The sequence below is a fragment of the Meles meles genome, chromosome 4, assembly GCF_922984935.1.
Source record: "Meles meles chromosome 4, mMelMel3.1 paternal haplotype, whole genome shotgun sequence".
NCBI classification, from domain to species: Eukaryota; Metazoa; Chordata; class Mammalia; order Carnivora; family Mustelidae; genus Meles; species Meles meles.
The window spans coordinates 56325318-56345460 of record NC_060069.1 but is presented as its reverse complement, the minus strand read 5'-3'; the positions used below and the strand labels follow the sequence as shown (position 1 = coordinate 56345460).

General features: G+C 34.6%; 1 protein-coding gene across 1 annotated transcript in view; it reads left to right on the top strand.

Annotated features, from left to right (window-relative positions):
- ATP11B (ATPase phospholipid transporting 11B (putative)) overlaps positions 1 to 20143 on the top strand; it is a 117285-nt gene that overhangs the window by 74977 nt on the left and 22165 nt on the right. The window contains exons 20-25 of the mRNA XM_046001867.1: positions 172 to 325; positions 1503 to 1605; positions 5617 to 5762; positions 6939 to 6998; positions 8521 to 8648; positions 9707 to 9845. Of these exons, the coding sequence (XP_045857823.1) occupies positions 172 to 325; positions 1503 to 1605; positions 5617 to 5762; positions 6939 to 6998; positions 8521 to 8648; positions 9707 to 9845 (730 nt within the window). The remainder of the gene's footprint in view (positions 1 to 171; positions 326 to 1502; positions 1606 to 5616; positions 5763 to 6938; positions 6999 to 8520; positions 8649 to 9706; positions 9846 to 20143) is intronic.

Genomic DNA, 20143 nt, shown 5'->3' with positions numbered 1-20143 from the left:
AGTTCTGCTTAATCTCATAACTTAGTTTGTTCCCCAGTATATCAGTTTTGTAACCATAAAGTCTATGGGTAAATGGTCCATCTTTTTGTAAGAATTTTTTGTTTACTAAACTTAAGTATAAATAATACGGCTTCAGTGTATCTAACAGAGGATATAATTATTTTCTCTTAGAATTAAAGAGGATCATGTGATTCAGCATGGGCTGGTGGTGGATGGGACCAGTCTCTCTCTTGCACTCAGGGAGCATGAAAAACTATTTATGGAAGTTTGTAGAAATTGTTCAGCTGTATTATGCTGTCGTATGGCACCACTGCAAAAAGCAAAGGTATGTTTGTGTTATAAAACATTGCAGAAAGATATTTAGATCTAAAAGTATTCTTGGGGGCTCCTGGGTGGTTCAATCAGTTGGGCATCTAACTCTTGATCTCTGCTGAGGTCTTGATCTCAGAGTCTTTAGGTCAAGCCCCGCATTGGGTTCCATGCTGGACGTGGAGCCTACTTAAAAAAAAAAGTGTAAAAGTACTCTGTAAGGTTAATGCCTTATCTAGTCCTATTTGGTAGTATGTAGTGTCTGAATGTTACTAAGTGAGTCACCTCTCACATTTTAAATGTTAACCAAGTACATTGGTCTAATGACCTTTGGAATTTTCAGAGTGATTATTAGTTTCAACTATTCATAATGACCTACAACGTCTTTGATGAATATCAGTTTGTAATTTTGCTGAGACAGAAATTAAAGTATGATAACTTAGTTTCATAAGTTATTTAGCTAGTGAGGACCTGTTAGACTTCTGCCACTTCAGGTGGTTCTATGGATCTCTGCTAATTTTTGCCTTCTCATACAGTGATAATTCTTTGTTAAAAGTGGCTATTAAGTGATGAAACTTTAAGTTAAAAAGTCAGTTCTTGTGGTTTGAAGCTATATATAAGAAATATTTAAATTTCAGCTATGATTCAAGTGAGTGTTAAAATGCCTGTATTGTTATAAATCATGTACCCCGGTCTGTGGAGACTAAAACTGAAGACCAAATAGAGCTAATGCCTAGATTTTTTAAGTATGTTCAAGAATTCCAAAGAAACCTTTCTTTTGATTTTATTGAATTTAATCTTTGTTGCTTTTTAAAATTTCTTAAATTTTATGACAAGACAAAGTAATTATCTTTCCTCTACTTAAAACGAAAAGAATAATTTCCTGAGAAAGAGAACATTTTGCCTAGGTTCAATTATGTGTAACTATTTTCTAGCACAATTATTAAGTAGTATTTAAGATTCTTGATTCCCATCATAAAATCCAAAGATAATATTCTTCTTTGCTGTGACATGTTTGAAAGACATTCCTAAATTCTCAGAAAATGAACCCCAGGACATATTATTGTCTAATACAAAATTAATTTTTTTCATTATTCAACTATTCTTACAACTGTCATTTCAGATAAATGACTATCTACTATAAGAAAATTGAAATTTTATAATAAATAACCAATTAGTTTTATATCTTTCAGGTAATAAGACTGATAAAAATCTCACCTGAGAAACCTATAACATTGGCTGTTGGTGATGGTGCTAATGATGTAAGCATGATACAAGAAGCACATGTCGGCATAGGTGATTGACTTTTTTACTTGAATTTTTAAAGTTGGTATACTTATTTGGTGACTTTGAATTTTCCTTTTGTGGACTAAAGTGCAGTGTCAAGTATATGAATGCAATGTAGTATTATATCAGTGTATCCCCTTGATTAAGCCCAATATTTAGGATTTTTTTAAAGATTATTTATTTATCAGATTGAAAATGAGAGCACAAACAGGGGGAGTAGCAGGCAAGGAGAAAAGCAGGCTCCTAGCTGAGCAAGGAGCCCGATATAGGACTTGATCCCAGGACCCTAGGATCATGACCTGAGCTGAAGGCAGACACTTAACTGACTGAGCCACCCAGGCATCCCTAGGATATTTTAATTACAAAATTTCGAGGAAATAAATACCATGTTAATAGATTTTATCTTTGCCAAGACCCCTTCATAATAAAGTAATTTAATTTTTACTTGCCATTTTGTACCTTTTGAAGTACTTTCTCACATCACTTTATCATTTTTAAACTCTAAATTTGTGATTTACATGGTTTTCCTCATGGTTTCAATTTATTGTTTTAGAATGTTATTACTTACTCTATTTTTCAACCTAAAGATTCTGTAACTCATTCTAATGACAATTTTAGAAATAAGAAATTAAACTAAAATAATAAATACAAAATTTCAAATAATTTTCTAATCCAATAAACTTTATTCTAATTTCTTTTCTATTTTTGCCTAAAATTTTTGTTGGATTTAGGATACTAATATCACTTTATTATGTTTATCAGTCATTTCATATTTAAACCATATTCTGACCTGTATTCCTAAATAACTTTATTATACAAATACAGAAGCAAAGATGAAAAGTATGAAGGTTTTTTAATGAAGTAGATAGTTTTAGTTAGAAAAGAAGCTGATACCTCTTCTGGAATCACCACTATAATGTCCTGTGAAGTAGTTCTCAGGTCTAATATCTCCAGTGTAGCTCTCAAATCAGTTCCTTTCTCTGAGCTAATTAAATCTTCATTATGATAACTTAATTTTCTTTCTAACTTGTATTATTGTTTCCCATAAATCTCCATAACAATTTGATGATAATTTCCTATACCATACATTAAAGCATAAAAAGCTACAGTATTTATTTTTTTTTTTTGACAATTAAAATTTTTAAAAGGAAAATAATTCTTTTTTTTTTTTTCCATTTTATTTATTTTTTCAGCGTAACAGTATTCATTCTTTTTGCACAACACCCAGTGCTCCATGCAAAACGTGCCCTCCCCATTACCCACCACCTGTTCCCCCAACCTCCCACCCCTGACCCTTCAAAACCCTCAGGTTGTTTTTCAGAGTCCATAGTCTCTTATGGTTCGCCTCCCCTCCCCAAAAGCTACAGTATTTATAACAGTTTGAGTCTAGATGGTAACAGACCCGTGAACAGAATAGATTCAAATATCTGGAAATTTATTTTATAACATAGATGTTTCAAATAAGTGGAGAACAAATTACTTGATTAAAAAATATTAGTATAACTGGTTTGGTTATTCAGGAAAAAAAAAGAAGTTGAATTCTTTTCCATTGCTTATAGCTAAACAAATTCTAGATGGATTAAGGATTTTTAAGAAATTTCAAAGAGGGGCACCTGGGGTGGCTCAGTCAGTCAAGCATCTGACTCTTGATGTCATCTCAGGTCATGATCTCAGGCTCTGTGAGATTGAGCCCCAAGCCCTGTGCTCATGTTTAGCAGGGAATCTACTTGGGATTCTCTTTCTCTCTCTTTGTCCCTCTGTTCATGTGCTCTCTCACTCTCTCAAATAAATAAATAAATCTTAAAAAAAAATTTTTAAAGACTACAAAAAGTAATAGAAGAAAAGATTTAATGAGTAATCTTGTAATTTGAGGTATTGAAGGATCTTTTTAGTAGAAATATCAAAGAAAGGAAGGCACTGTGAAGGAAGACATCAGTATGTGTGGCAGAAGTAAATACCCCCAAATGCAAATTTTAAACATGAAACTAATAAAGAATATTTGCAAAACAGATGATGAAATCTTAATATTTCTGGTATGTAAGGTCTTAACAAATTAAGGAGTATGAGGAAAACACTTTGGTTAAATATGCAGAAGGATGTGAGTCATTGGTTGTCACAAAAGGAGATATCTAAAATGAAGACTAAATGCATGAAAAAAGTATTCAGTCACTAATCAAAAAATGCAGGCTAAAATTGCCTATGAGGTTGGCAAAAATTACAAAAAATGATAAACCTGGAATCGGCAAAGGTATAGAATTAACAAATCCTTGTATACAATATTAGTGGGAGTGTAAATTGGTATACCCTGCATTATTATGTATAACAGAATTTTAAATGTGTGCCTATTGACCTGGCAATTATGTATCCAGGAATTTTTTTCTGAGAAAAATAAATGAATATGTTGACAAAAATATATGTTATAAACAGTGTCCATAATGTATTAAGTGATAATAGCAGATCACAAAACAAATAATCTCATTTTGTATATTTGTGTTTTTATATATATATATATATAAAACACTCACCCAAAAAATGCAGAAGGAAAAATTCTAAAAGGATATAGACCAAAACTAGTAGTCTTCTCTAGGTGTTATAAATGTAATTACCTTTACCTATACATTTTGGAAAATTTTAATCCTTTTATGATGAAAATAAATTATAATTTTGAAAAATCATTTTTCAAAGCTGTTTCCAGATTGAAAAAATAAAGTTGGTTTATAATAACTCTTTTGAAACCTAAAGAATTACTATAACCTTAAAAATGTAGTCATATTTACCAGATAAAATTATGTACTGACTTCAGGTGATACTGTACACTTTTAAAAAGCACATTTTGTCCAGCCTCAGTTAGATAAAATAACAAGTAGGGGGCAATATAGTCACATTAAACAGACATTTAATATGGTGAGTTGCTACTTCATGTGTAACTTTTTATTTAGGTACAGTTGTGGAAGGATAAAAAGTTATGAGTGTGATAGCTTTTCTCACTATTAATTATGTAAGAATTTTTAGCATACCTTATATACAATTTTTGTTAAGGCTTTTTGTTTGCTCCATATAATGTTTGTTCCAGTTATATTTATTGAAATAGTTCATGCCTATTGAATCCAATAATAAATAAAATCAGCAGTTCCTTTTTAAATAATTAAGTTATTTATTCAATAAATAAATAAAGAGCACATTTTGTTTGACTTGTGTGTGGAAGTTTTAAAACCATTAAACACGCTTGGGCGCCTGGGTGGCTCAGTGGGTTAAAGCCTCTGCTTTCAGCTCAGGTCATGATCCCAGGGTCCTGGGATCGAGTCCCGCATCGGGCTCTCTGCTCGTCAGGGAGCTTGCTTCCTCCTCTCTTTCTGCCTGCCTTTCTGCATATTTGTGATCTCCCTCTGTCAAATAAATAAATAAAATTTAAAAATAAATAAATAAATAAATAAATAAAACCATTAAACACGCTTATTTTTGCTAGGTTGGAATCATTCAATTTGGATTTTTTTATATGTTCATTGGATTAAAGCTATTTTTTTATTATATTCAGTTAGCCACTGTTAGTACATCATTAGTTTTTGATGTAATGTTCAGTGATTCATCAGTTAGGTACAACACCCAGTGCACATCACAATACATGCCCTCCTTAATACCCATCACCCTGTTACCTTTCCCTTCAGAGACCCTCAGTTCATTATATAGCATTTTCTCCATTAGAAATCTATTAACTAGTACTTTGTGTCTATTAATGTAAAACTTGATGTTCTTATTAGATCCTGAACTTTCAATATTATTTTTATATTAGTTGTATTTAATTATATGCTGAGTCTTTGAAACTTGATATTACGTGCCTTGTATTAATTACCTATTTAAGTTGAACAACCTTTTGGGAATCTACTCTCTGCTATATATTACGATATAGTGATCCTAAGTTCAGGTACAGCTGCTACTGGTAATTAAGATATTGCAGATAAATCATGAAAATCACACTTAACAGTTATCAATGAACTTGCCATTTTGTCTTCTTTATTACAGGAATCATGGGTAAAGAAGGAAGACAAGCTGCAAGAAATAGTGACTATGCAATAGCTAGATTTAAATTCCTCTCCAAATTGCTTTTAGTTCATGGTCATTTTTATTATATTAGAATAGCTACCCTTGTACAGTATTTTTTTTATAAGGTGAGTTTCATGGAGATATTTTACAATCATTTACTGACATAGTAATATAGGCTTCAATTTATATGCAATTACAATTCAAATTATTCCTTTAAAAATTGTTTTTATAAGTAAAAATAACAGTTTATGGAATATATCAAGATTTTTGTTATAAATCTAATGTTTACTGACAGAAAACAAATCAGTGGTTGCCTGAAGCCAAGGGTTCAGGCGATAGCACCAACTGGAAAGGGATATAAGAGAACTTTGGATGATAGAGTTCTCTGATTTGATTATGGGGGTGGTTACATGGGTATATACATTTGTCAGCATCAAAATTCACACTTAAAATTGATATGTTTTATCCTGTGTGAATTAGAATGTAATTAATTTTATTTCTTCCATGTTATTTTGTCCTGAACTAGTAATAAGTTTTAAGTCCAATAGAGTGATTTAAAGCAGAGGTTCTTCCCTTTTTTTGTGCCATGAGCGACTGTTTGGTACTCTAGCAAGATATATAAACTACTTATTAAAGGGGCTTTAAATGCATAAAGTAAAAACATTGGATTACAAGAAAACTAATTGTGTTGAAATACTGTTTTATCTCTAAACCCCTTTGGAGAAGGTGAACTTCAGTGGAACCCATGTTAGGAACTCCTGGGTACCAAGGCATTTAGTACACCAGAGTGTCCTGTGTTGCATATATTCTATAAATAATAGCTACAAGCCAATGAAAAAACACAGGTAGATTGCATATTGCTAATAAATGATGGTGGCAATTTTTCTCTACCTTACTAGCTTTTGCTGTGATGTAAGTATATTGAAATGGAAAGACATTTCCCTAGTCCCATTTATTGTTTTAAACATTTTTTTATTTTAAAGCTGTTACAGCCTAAAGTTTAATAAACTATACTTATTGTATTGTATATGAAAACTATTGAATAATAGCTGGAAGGTTGTAAATTCAAAATTATAGCATTGCTTAGCAATAAAAGTCAAAGGTATTTTCATTCTGACATTTTGGCACTGCTTACAATTCTTTTAGACATTTTTAAATGATGGGACAAGTTCTTATGAGCGGATCCTCTACTTACATGTCTACTGGGATTGTGTTTCTGGCTTTTTAATAGCTATTTTTAGAAATCATTTATCTTTTAGACCCAAATATTTTAATTATTTTCATTTAATCTTGTTTTTCAGAATGTGTGCTTTATCACACCCCAATTTTTATATCAGTTCTACTGTTTGTTTTCTCAACAAGTAAGTAAAGAGAAGCTTTTGATTTATCCTTTTTAGAATAAGGTATGTGTATTTGGTTTTTGATAGTTGGTGGGATTTTTTAATGTTTTTCCTATTCCTGCAAATAGACAAAACTTCCCTAATTAGTGTATTTGATCAGTATAACATTGTTAATATTTATTCTGATTTTCAAGTTGAAGTGAATGTTAATACCAAAATATATTTTAATTCTGGATGCTTTCTATAAAATAGATACTAAGTCTAAACAGCTTATGAAAGAATTTGGGTAACTTTTTTCAACTTATGTGTAATACTTCTGTAAACTCTGTATCAAGCAATGTCAGGATAACTAATAGGGAGATTACCTCATTTATTTTTTGACAGAATTTCTTTGGCTTGGGAAGAAAGCTTAGTGACTGAGTCCAGGAATGATATATAGGCTTTATCTCAGAAGCTAATTCTAAATAATTGATAGAGATGACCAGACCAAGAATGCTACATTGAAAAGGTTTCTAAAGCTATAGGCTCAGAAAGAAAACCCTGTAATTTGTTAGTAGTAAGCTATAATGAGCACATGTGGGTCTGTGGTTGTACACATGTCACATATTTGCCATTCCTGATCTACTCTTATTTTATAGAAAATGAAATGGAAATACACAGAAATTAAGTAACTTGCCCAAGATCACGTAGCTAATAACTATACCATACTAGGACCTACAGCTTTTGACTAACTGAGCATCCTTTTCACATACCACAGTATACATCCCTAATTGATCAAGACTATTGTTCTAATTAATTGAAATAATAAGAGCTTGGGGCACCTGGGTGGTACAGTCTGTTAAGCATCTACCTTCTGCTCAGGTCATGATCCCAGGGTCCTGGTATTGAGCCCTGGGTTGGGCTCCCTGCTCAGCAGGGAGTGTGCTTCTTTCTCTCCCTCTGCCCTTCCCCCTGCTCATGCTCTCACTCTCTCTCTCAAATAAATAAAAATGTTTTTAAAAAAGAAATAAGGATTTAGTTATCTTTGGTTTTTCATGGGTTGTCTCTGTCCTTAATCACTGTTTTCACTTCTGTTTACAACCTACAACCTGTAACTTCAAATTCCAAATACCTGCTTGGGCTTTAGATCATGCCTTAAAGGAAATGTAGGACTTAGATAGTAAGACAGAGCCATAAAAACAAAACTATTTGTGTAGCATATCAAAGGAATAATAGAAAGCCTGGGATGCATGTAGGAGAATTGTGTAAAATTATATCACACTGACCAAATTGTGAAGAATCTTGAAATGTAGGTGCAAGTCACTTATAAATATGGATCATTTGACATAACAGAATGTTCCAATTCCCACAAGAATATAAATCTGAATATTATATGTTTATGTCTATGTAAGAAACAAATTAGAATTATTAAAATTGATTTTTGTGTAAATTGAAAAAGCTATATAATTCTCATGCTTATTTTTAATATACTTCTTTGTGATCATATATATAACAGTAATACATAGTTTAGAGTCTCAAAATTCCTACCAATTTCTCTTTCTAGACACTATATGACAGCGTGTACCTGACTTTATACAATATTTGTTTTACTTCCCTACCTATTCTGATATATAGTCTATTGGAACAGCATATAGATCCTCATGTATTACAGAGCAAGCCCACCCTCTATCGGTAAGTATTTTCCAGTGTTATATGTCCATAACACTTTTGATTGCAAATAATTATTACATAGTTAGCAATTTTTGAAAGCACCTTAAAAATAAGCAAATATATTAGGTAGTGTCTTGGTGACTAATACTTTGCTAAGGAAAGTAGTTTATGGTTTGTAATTGTTGAACATCAAAGAAAATTTTGAATAACTTTTCCAGTGTTTTTAGGAATGAACACTTTCATACTAGGAATGTGTTGGGCAATTGTGTAATTTGCATTTACTGTTGAAAACCAGTAGTATTTCATTTTAGGAGCACAAAAGAAGTTATTCAGTAATTGGTTATCTCTAGAATTCTAAGAAATTAGTTCATGTTGTAGCATTGACAAATTAAGAGTTATAATAAGTGCAGAATGTGGGGTTGAAGACATTAATTCCAATTCCAGATCTTCTGGGTTATCCCTATTTCTTCAGAACCAAGTAAGTGATCACAGAGTTGTGGAACTATTCCTCAGGACCAGCTAGCTTATGGTTCCCTCATTAACCTGATGTCCACTCTTACAAAGCTGTTCAGTCATCTGAAATGGCAGTAACTCACCTTGATTTTCCAGGATACCTAGGACTGAGCTTGACCTAAGATTAGGATAGGCTGTTCTTCCCATAATTGCTGTTGATGGATATGAAATGGATTAGGAGCCTCAGTGCTGAACAAAACTAAAATGACTCCACTAAAAAAAAAAGAGACAGTCTTAGCAGAGTGACTGAATGTTAACAACAGAATATAATACAGATATATCAACTTTTCACAACTAAACTGAATTACTATGTCTATGTTATGTTCCTTTCTTAAATGAGAAAAGATATTTGAATACATTAGGTGAACTGTAAGCTGTTACACAGACATATTATTATAAACAGTGATTTGTAAATTCAGGTTTATTCTTTCTGCTAATATTTTCAAGCAATGTTAAATTAAAAATCCATCTTGTTTATAACTGTCAAATTGTAGTAATCATTTAGTAGGTAAATAATAAATATGAATCCTAATATGCTCCTTTTCTTTTTTTTTTTTAATATACAGAGACATTAGTAAAAACCGTCAACTAAGCATTAAAACATTTCTTTATTGGACCATCCTGGGTTTCAGTCATGCCTTTATTTTCTTTTTTGGATCCTATTTTCTAATAGGAAAAGATATATCTCTGCTTGGAAATGGCCAGGTAAAATATATCATTTTTTAAAGAATATTTGTTAATAGCCTGATTAAGTTTGATTTTTCATAACTTTCATTTAAAAAAAGTAAAATTCAATTCAAATTATAAAATTGTAGATATTAAATTAAAATGCAGTTATAAAAAGGTTTCAAATAAAAGTAAAAACAAAGATAATACAATGTATTCTTAATATGAAACTCAAGTTACTAAACAGTTTTGATATTGAAAAATTAATTCAGGGACAGCTGGGTAGCTCAGTCAGTTAAGCATCTGACTCTTGATTTCAGCTCATGTCATGATCTCAGGGTCATGAGATCCCATTGTACATCAAGCTCTGTGCTCAGTGGGGAGTCTCCTTAAAGATTCTCTCCCTCTGCCCCTCCTCCCACACACAATCTTTCTCTCTCTCTCTCTCAAATAAATCTTAAAAAAATTTTAATTCACACAAGGGGATATACCTCTGAATGCTGTTCACTTCAGGATTGTGTTTTAATAATAATTACTGTCTATTTAGTGCTTAATATTTTGGTAAGTCATTTACATGCTTCATCTCCATTAATCCTCTCGATAATCCTGTTGGAGAGAGATTATGACCCATATTTTTCATATGAGAAATGAGGACTTGGTGTTTAGTTTTTGCTTTTAATTCTGTGGAAAAAAAATTTTTTTTTTGTATGCTTAGGAAGTGCTCGTTACTCTTCAGTACAGAGGCGGGGTGGTGGTGGTTGCAGGCAAGGGTGAGAGAGAGAGAAAGACTATCAAGCAGGCACAATGCCCAGTGCAGAGCCCACTGTTGGGCTTGATCTCAAAACCCTGAGATCATGACCTGAACCAAAATCAAGAGTCAGATGCTTAACTGACCAAGCCACCCAGGTGCCCACAAAGGTAAATCTTTATGAAGGTAAATTGGCCTCTGGTACAAAAGTTTTTCTCTTTACCACTTATTAATTATCGGTTTCCTTTTTTTTTTTTTTTTAAACTCAAGTTGTAAATCATTAACTTCTTTTCCCTTTTAGCCTACCAGTTCTACCCCTCGGATACATACCACTAGAAATTAATATATACCACTAGAAATTAATGTACTACTCCCGGCCACCAATGCTAGGTACAGTGGAAAAGAAGCCTACATTGGAATCAGGTGCCTTGGAGCTACATCCTGACACCTGAAGTTATTTGAGTGATTTGAGCTGAGTTAGTTAACCAAGACTCAGTTTCCTCACCCACAAAATTATAGGAATATAATCCTTACCTCATAGGTTTCCTTTGAGGATGAAATGATATATGTAGAGCATTAGGCACAGTGACTAGCATATAGAAGTACTCAATAAGACTTGGCAGTGTTAGTTGTTATTTTTACCATCCAGTCATTTTGAAAAAGTGGCTCAAGGTCAAGATGAAGTTGATGAAAATAAGTGATCCTGAGAGAGGAGTAGGGAAGAGTTAAAATAGTTTGAAGGTTCTTCTCCCATTTTCTCTTAAAATACAGCAGTGTCATCTTATCACAAATATTTGGACAAAAGTCACAGGGTCAGGGGTGGGAGGTTGGGGGAACAGATGGTGGGTAATAGGGAGGGCACGTTTTGCATGGAGCACTGGGTGTTGTGCAAAAACAATGAATACTGTTATGCTGAAAAAATAAATAAAATGGAAAAAAATTTTAAAAAAAGTCATAGATTAGTAATTTGGTGAATATATTATGTGGGTTATCTTCTCATTTTATTTTCAAAGCTAAAAATGAGCTTAAAATAAAAGTTTGAGTTATTTCTGTAATCCAACAGGATCACCATTTTTTTAATTTAAATAATTTTGACAGAAGGTAAACCTTCTATAAAATATTTGTTAGAAATCTTGATGTTGGGCCGCCTGGGTGGCTCAGTGGGTTAAGCAGCTGTCTTTGGCTCAGGTCATGATCCCAGAGTCCTGAGCCCAGCATCAGGCTCCCTGCTCAGTGGAGAGCCTGCTTCTCCCTCTCTCTGCCTGCTGCTCTGCCTACTTGTGCTCTCTAGCTCTCTAATAAATAAGTAAAATCTTTAAAAAAAAAACCAACTTGATGTTACTTTGTTTTTGACAAAACTTTGGTTTTATTTTATTTTTTTAAGTTTTTATTTTGATTCCAGTTAGTTAACATACAGTGTTATATTACTATCTAGTATACAATATAGTGATTTAGCACTTCCGTGTTTCACCCAGGGCTCATTACCACAAGTGCACTCCTTATTCCCCATCATCTATTTAACCCATCCTCCCACCCCTCTCCTTTACAGTAACCCATCATCAGTTTGTTCTCTATATAATTAAGAGTGTTTCTTAGTTTGTCTCCCTGTCTCTTTTTTCCCCTTTGCTTGTTTGTTTTGTTTCTTAAATTGCACAAATGAGTGAAATCATAATGCTAAGTGAAATGAGTCAGTCAGATCTTGATATAACTTTAAAAATTTTTAAGTCCTCCAGGGGCTCTTGCCTGGCCCATTCAGTAGAGCATGTAACTCTCAATCTCAGGGTCATAAATTTAAGCCCCACATTGGGTGTAGGGATTACTTGGGAATATAAAAAAAAAATAATTAAAAAATGTTAAGTCCTCCAAAAATAATAGAAAAACTGACTTCCATGAAAACCTTTTTTTTAAAAACAGTTTCATGGAGGAACGCCTGAGTGGCTCAGTCAGTTAAGCATCTGCTTTTGGCTCAGGTCATGATCCCAAGGTCCCGAGACCGAGTCCCACATTGGGCTCCTTGCTCAGCAGAGAGCCTGCTTTTCCCTCTGCCTGCCCCCCACCCTCACTTGTGCTCCTACTCTCTCTCTTTCTCTGACAAATAAATATATAACATCTTTTTAAAAAATAAATTAAAAATAAAGCAGCGTGATTGAGTTGTATTTGATATATAGTAAACGCACTAAAAATATATAATTTGAAGGGCATCTGAGTGGTTCAGTTGGTTAAATGTCCAACTCTTTATTTCAGTTCAGGGTCTCAGGGTCTTGAGATTGAGTCTGGCATCCAGCTTCATGCTGGGCATGGAACCTGCTTAAGATTCTGTCCCTCTCCCCTTTCCCCTTAATTCCCCCTCCCCCACTCATGCATTCTCATGTGCATGTATGTGCTCTAATAAATATATATGTGTGTGTGTGTATATAATACACACACACACATATACACACACATATAATTTGATACTTTTTAAAACATTTTTACTTCAAGTTACTTACCATACAGTGTTATATTAGTTTCACAATATAGTGATTCAGCAATTCCATATGAAACCCAGTGCTCATCATAACAAGTGCAGTCCTTAATCCCCATCACCAATTTCACTCATCCCTCCCCCCACCCTTCTCCTCTCTGGTAACCATCTCTGGTTGTTCTGATTGTTCTCTATAATTAAGTTTCTTGTTTTGTCTTTTTCATCCCCTTCACTGGTTTGTTTTGTTTTCTTAAATTCCACATGAGTGAAATCGTATGGTATTTATCTTACTCTGACCAACTTATTTCACTTAACATTATACTCTCTAGTTCCATCCATGTTATTGCAAATGGGAAGATTTCATTCTTTTTTTTATGACTGAATATGTACCTCCTTTTTATCCATTCATCAATCAGTGGACACTTAGGCTGCTTTAAACATAGAGGTGCATGCATTTCTTTGAATTAGTTTTTTGTATTCTTTGTAAATACCCAGTAATGTAAATTGCTGGGTCATAGGGTAGCTCTATTTTTAACCTTTTGAAGAACCTCCATACTGTTTTCCACAGTGGCTGCTCCAGTTTACATTCCCACCAACAGTGCACAAGGGTTCTTTTTCTCTACGTGCTCACCAACACCTTTTGTTTCTTGTGTTACTGATTTTAGCCATTCTGACAGTTGTAAGGTGATACCTCATTATAGTTTTGATTTGTATTTCCCTGATGGTAAGTGATGATGAGCATCTTTTCATGTGTCTTCTTGGCCCTTTGGATGTCTTCTTTGGAGAAATATCTGTCCATGTCTTCCGCCCATTTTTAACTGGCTTATTTGTGTTTTAGGTGTTGAGTTTTATAAGTTCTTTATATATTTTGGGTGCTAACCTTTTATTGGCTCTGTCATTTGCAAGTATCTTTTCCCATTCTGTAGGTTGCCTTTTAGTTTTGCTGATTGTTTCCTTCACTGGGCAGGAGCTTTTTATTTCGATGCAATCCCCACAGTTTATTTTTGCTTTTGTTTCCCCTGTGTCAAGAGACATGTGTAGAAAAAAGCTGCTAAGGCTAATGTCAAAGAAGTTACTGCCTATGTTCTCTTCTAGGATTTTTATGGTTTCAGGCCTCATATTTAGGTCTTTCGCCCATTCTGAATTTATGTTTGTGTGTGGTATAAGAAAGTGGTCTAGTTTATGTTGCATGTTGCTGTCCAAGTTTTCCCAACACCATTTGTTGAAAAGACAGTCTTTTTCCATTGGATATTCTCCTGCTTTGTAGAAGAATCTGATCCTTTTTTAAAAACTATCTTAACATTTTTAAGAGGACAGTTCTATAGTGTTAAGTATATTCATATTGTGCAACAGATCTTCAGAACATTTTCATCTTGAAAAGCTGAAACTCTATAAACAACCACCCATTTCCCCCTCTTCCCAGCCCCTGGAAATCACCATTCTACTTTCTGTTTCTATGAACTTGACTACCTGTGAAGTCACTTTTTTCAAACTAATTAATTGGGAGGTAAACACCAACGGATAATGTTTATTTAAGTAGATTAAGAGGTACCTAATGACTGTGGCTTTTTTCTTTTAATTTATTTTTTCAGCGTAACAGTATTCATTGTTTTTGCACAACACCCAGTGCTCCATGCAATACGTGCCCTCCCTATTACCCACCACCTGTTCCCCCAACCTCCCACCCCCGACCCTTCAAAACCCTCAGGTTGTTTTTCAGAGTCCATAGTCTCTTATGGTTTGCCTCCCCTTCCTTTTTTTTTTTATAAACATAAAATATATTTTTATCCCCAGGGGTACAGGTCTGTGAATCGCCAGGTTTACACACTTCACAGCACTCACCATAGCACATACCCTCCCCAATGTCCATAACCCCCTCCCCCTCTCCCAACCCCACCTCCCCCCAGCAACCCCCAGTTTGTTTTGTGAGATTAAGAGTCATTTATGGTTTGTCTCCCTCCCAATCCCATCTTGTTTCATTTATTCTTCTCCTATCCCTCTAACCCCCCATGTTGCATCTCCACGTCCTCATATCAGGGAGATCATATGATAGTTGTCTTTCTCCTATTGACGTATTTCACTAAGCACGATACCCTCTAGTTCCATCCACGTCATCGCAAATGGCAAGATTGCATTTCTTTTGATGGCTGCATAATATTCCATTGTGTATATATACCACATCTTTTTTATCCACTCATCTGTGGATGGACATCTAGGTTCTTTCTGTAGTTTGGCTATTGTAGACATTGCTGCTATAAACATTCGGGTACACATGCCCCTTCGGATCACTATGTTTTTATCTTTACGGTAAATACCCAGTAGTGCAATTGCTGGGTCATAGGGTAGTTCTATTTTCAACATTTTGAGGAACCTCCATGCTGTTTTCCAGAGTGGTTGCACCAGCTTGCATTCCCACCAACAGTGGAGGAGGGTTCCCCTTTCTCCGCATCCTCGCCAGCATCTGTCATTTCCTGACTTGTTAATTTTAGCCATTCTGACTGGTGTGAGGTGATATCTCACTGTGGTTTTGATTTGTATTTCCCTGATGCTGAGTGACGTGGAGCACTTTTTCATGTGTCTGTTGGCCATCTGGATGTCTTCTTTGCAGAAATGTCTGTTCATGTCCTCTGCCCATTTCTTGATTGGATTGTTTGTTCTTTGGGTGTTGAGTTTGCTAAGTTCCTTATAGATTTTGGATGCTAGCCCTTTATCTGATATGTCGTTTGCAAATATCTTCTCCCATTCTGTCAGTTGTCTTTTGGTTTTGTGAACTGTTTCCTTTGCTGTGCAAAAGCTTTTGATCTTGATGAAATCCCAATAGTTCATTTTTGCCCTTGCTTCCCTTGCCTTTGCCGTTGTTCCTAGGAAGATGTTGCTACGGCTGAGGTTGAAGAGGTTGCTGCCTGCATTCTCCTCAAGGATTTTGATGGATTCCTTTCTCACATTGAGGTCCTTCATCCATTTGGAGTCTATTTTCGTGTGTGGTGTAAGGAAGTGGTCCAATTTCATTTTTCTGCATGTGGCTGTCCAATTTTCCCAGCACCATTTATTGAAGAGGCTGTCTTTTTTCCATTGGACATTCTTTCCTGCTTTGTCAAAGATTAGTTGACCATAGAGTTGAGGGTCTATTTCTGGGCTCTCTATTCTGTTCCACTGATTTTTGTGTCAGTACCATGCTGTCCTGATGATGACAGCTTTGTAATAGAGCTTGAAGTCCGGAATTGTGATGCCACCAACTTTGGCTTTCTTTTTCAATATTCCTTTGGCTATTCGAAGTCTTTTCTGGTTCCATATAAATTTTAGGATCATTTGTTCCATTTCTTTGAAAAAAATGGATGGTATTTTGATAGGGATTGCATTAAATGTGTAGGTTGCTTTAGGTAGCATAGACATTTTCACAATATTTATTCTTCCAATCCAGGAGCATGGAACATTTTTCCATTTCTTTGTGTCTTCCTCAATTTCTTTCATGAGTACTTTATAGTTTTCTGCGTATAGATTCTTAGCCTCTTTGGTTAGGTTTATTGGTATCTTATAGTTTTGGGTGCAATTGTAAATGGGATTGATTCCTTAATTTCTCTTTCTTCTGTCTTGTTGTTGGTGTACAGAAATGCAGCTGATTTCTGTGCATTGATTTTATATCCTGACACTTTACTGAATTCCTGTACAAGTTCTAGCAGTTTTGGAGTGGAGTCTTTTGGGTTTTCCACATATAGTATCATATCATCTGCGAAGAGTGATAGTTTGACTTCTTCTTTGCCAATTTGGATGCCTTGAAACAGTCATCAAAAATCTCCAAACAAACAAAAGCCCAGGGCCTGACGGCTTCCCAGGGGAATTCTACCAAACATTTAAAGAAGAACTAATTCCTATTCTCCTGAAACTGTTCCAAAAAATGGAAATGGAAAGAAAACTTCCAAACTCATTTTATGAGGCCAGCATCACCTTGATCCCAAACCAGACAAGGATCCCACCAAAAAAGAGAACTACAGACCAATATCCTTGATGAACACAGATGCAAAAATTCTCGCCAAAATACTAGCCAATAGGATTCAACAGTACATTAAAAGGATTATTCACCACGATCAAGTGGGATTTATTCCAGGGCTGCAGGGTTGGTTCAACATCCGCAAATCAATCAGTGTGATAGAACACAGTAATAAAAGAAAGAACAAGAACCATATGATACTCTCAATAGATGCCGAAAAAGCATTTGACAAAGTACAGCATCCCTTCCTGATCAAAACTCTTCAAAGTATAGGGATAGAGGGCACATACCTCAATATTATCAAAGCCATCTATGAAAAACCCACCGCAAATATCATTCTCAATGGAGAAAAACTGAAAGCTTTTCCGCTAAGGTCAGGAACATGGCAGAAATGTCCATTATCACCACTGCTATTCAACATAGTACTAGAAGTCCTAGCCTCAGCAATCAGACAACAAAAAGATTTTTTTTACTTTTTTATTTTTTTTTAAAGAAGAATTAATGTCTTCCTCTGTTGATCTCTGCAGAGTAAGTCATCTCATCTTGGGACACACTTGCTCTGATAATGTTGCTGTTTAGAGTATTTTTGGAAATACCTTATATTGTCTTTCTGGGATCCAGCAAGGTAACTTTATCAGGGAAAAAGCTATTTAAAATTTTTACAGATGGAGAAGATGCTACTTAAGATTGTAGGTAGGAAAGAAGGTGGAGGAACAATTCAGAGTCAAAGAGATCACCTCCAGTTAAAGCAGACTTCTGTAGGATGCAAAGGCAAGGCATGCTGGCTTGCATAAAAGCATATCAGAAGACTAAACACTACAATGAAGGAAACAGAAAGGAGGGAATTGTAGGTATGGTGAAAGAATGTGATGTGAGGAGGAAAATATCAGAAGAGTTTCAGAGGTAGCTGAGTTCCCACCCTCACCCTACATGACATTCTACTTCTCTGGTAGTTTCAGCCAAAGGCTTCACAGGAGAAAGACTAAAGAAAAATAGTTCCTGTTACCTCAGGAACTCAAATTCTTATATATACTCTACTCATCTCAGTAGTCTGATGTGAAAATTACAAATTAGGTAACTACTATTTAAAATTATATTTGGCCCAGATAAGGGTTTTTTTTTTTTTTTTTTTTTACATGTTTATTTTGGTTTTGTTCTACTGAAGTCTACAGGAACTCAAAGGAAAATGTCTACCATAAATGATTTTTGCTCTTTATGGAGTTATAACCAATTATACCCCAAAGCTAAAATAATTGAAATTCCAAAAATATAGGATTAGGAGAAAAGGGGAAAAGCTATTAGGGTATTCTAATGCCAGTTAGACTTCTCCAGTGAAAATGTTGGAATTATCAGAGCCTTAGTACCCTTCTAAAATATATATTTTATAGTATTCCACCACATTAATTATTTAATGAGAGAGAAAGGGTTAAGGAAGAAAAAGTAATTCACCCCTTCATCAAACCTTTGTAGGTCTGGACCATTTGCCAGATTAATTAGCAAAACAAGGTAGAATGAGCAGATAAAATTTCAGGTTGTAATTTTGAGAGAAAGAGAAGGATAACGTTTTTTATCCTGGTTTGTTTTTTTTTTAATTATAATGAGTTTCCCCTTATTTCCTGTCCCTAATTAATTTCTTTTTCATGCTATACATGTCATCAGCTGTTGAACCTAACCATCAAATGATAAGAACTCTGTTTTAAAACTAGAAATCTACCATTTTATATCTGTATTCTCCAGAGAATACAGTATCTTTTATTTAGTGTAAATGATTTAACCACTGTTATTACCAGTCAGGTCATTTAAAGAACACATATGCAATGCAATTCCTATAAGTTAGTACAGATTTCTTTGAGTGGAAGGTTATATGATTAATATGACTTTGATTATCTGGTTCATTATGGAATTTCCCTGAATGTTAATTTATTCATGAGACAGATTTTTAAAGAACTAGTAATATTCCAGACAACTGATAGAAAATGAAATGTAGTATGCATTAGAGGAGAACAGAAAAATAAACATTGCTTCTAATGGTATCATCCAGCAATTGCTCAAATGTTTAAAATCTATACTAAGGAGAGTTTGTACTGGTGGAGAACTGAACAACTGATTAACTATAAAGAAGGTAATCACTTATAGGTCACTGTATAGTTAAGTTGAACCTAATACAGAAAAGTTTTCATCTTTTGTTTATTCTTAAACTCCTTCTTGCCTAACCTAGGACTTTACTTCTGCAGTTATCGTTTCTCTTTCCTTCATCATTAATCTCTTGTCCTCTATTAGAGCCAACCAGTCACATACAGACATGCTTCAGTATCTCCCATCTTCTAATAAAAACGCCAGTTCCTTGACCTAACTTTGCTTTGCTGCTGCTTTGGCTGTATGTGCGTGTTTGTGTCTGTGTCTGTGTCTGTGTCTCTGTCTCTGTGTGTGTGTCTTTAAAGCAAAATTTGAAGAAGTTATCATTTTTTGCTATTTCTACTTCCTGCCTTCTCTTCTCCCTTGAACATAATCCTTTAGGGCTTTCACTCTCAGTACTCCATCAAAACCATGTTCTTTATGGTCACCAGCCACCCCCACATTGTTAAATCCAAGAGTATGTCTCAACCCTTATGAACTCAACCACTGGGCTCAATTTACAAAGCCTTCCTACTTGCCACATTATCTTCTCTCAGCTTCTATTGGCTACTTCAGCTTTCTTACTGACTATTCCTTTTCAGTCTTCTCTTCCTACCCCCAGAATCAGAATTTCCCACCCTCTGTACTAATGATATTTTGAGCCAAATGATTTTTTATTGTTGGGATTCATCCTATGAATTGTAGGATGTTAAGCAGCATGCTTAACCTCTACCACTAGATACCAGTAGTGTACATACACACCTGCTCTCCCCAGTTATGACAATCAAAAATGTCTCCAGACCCAGCCAAGTGTTCCTTGGGAGGAGAAATCACACCCCACTGGAGAACCACTGTCCTAAATGGAACAGCGGTCCAGAGCTCAGTGCTAAGACATTTTTTCTTCTTTATTCATACCTAGGGTGGACTGTTTTTCCCATCATTTAAATACTGCTTTTATGCTGAGAACTCCTAAATTTATATCTCTGCCAGTCTCTCAGATTCAAATAAACTACCTTCTCCAA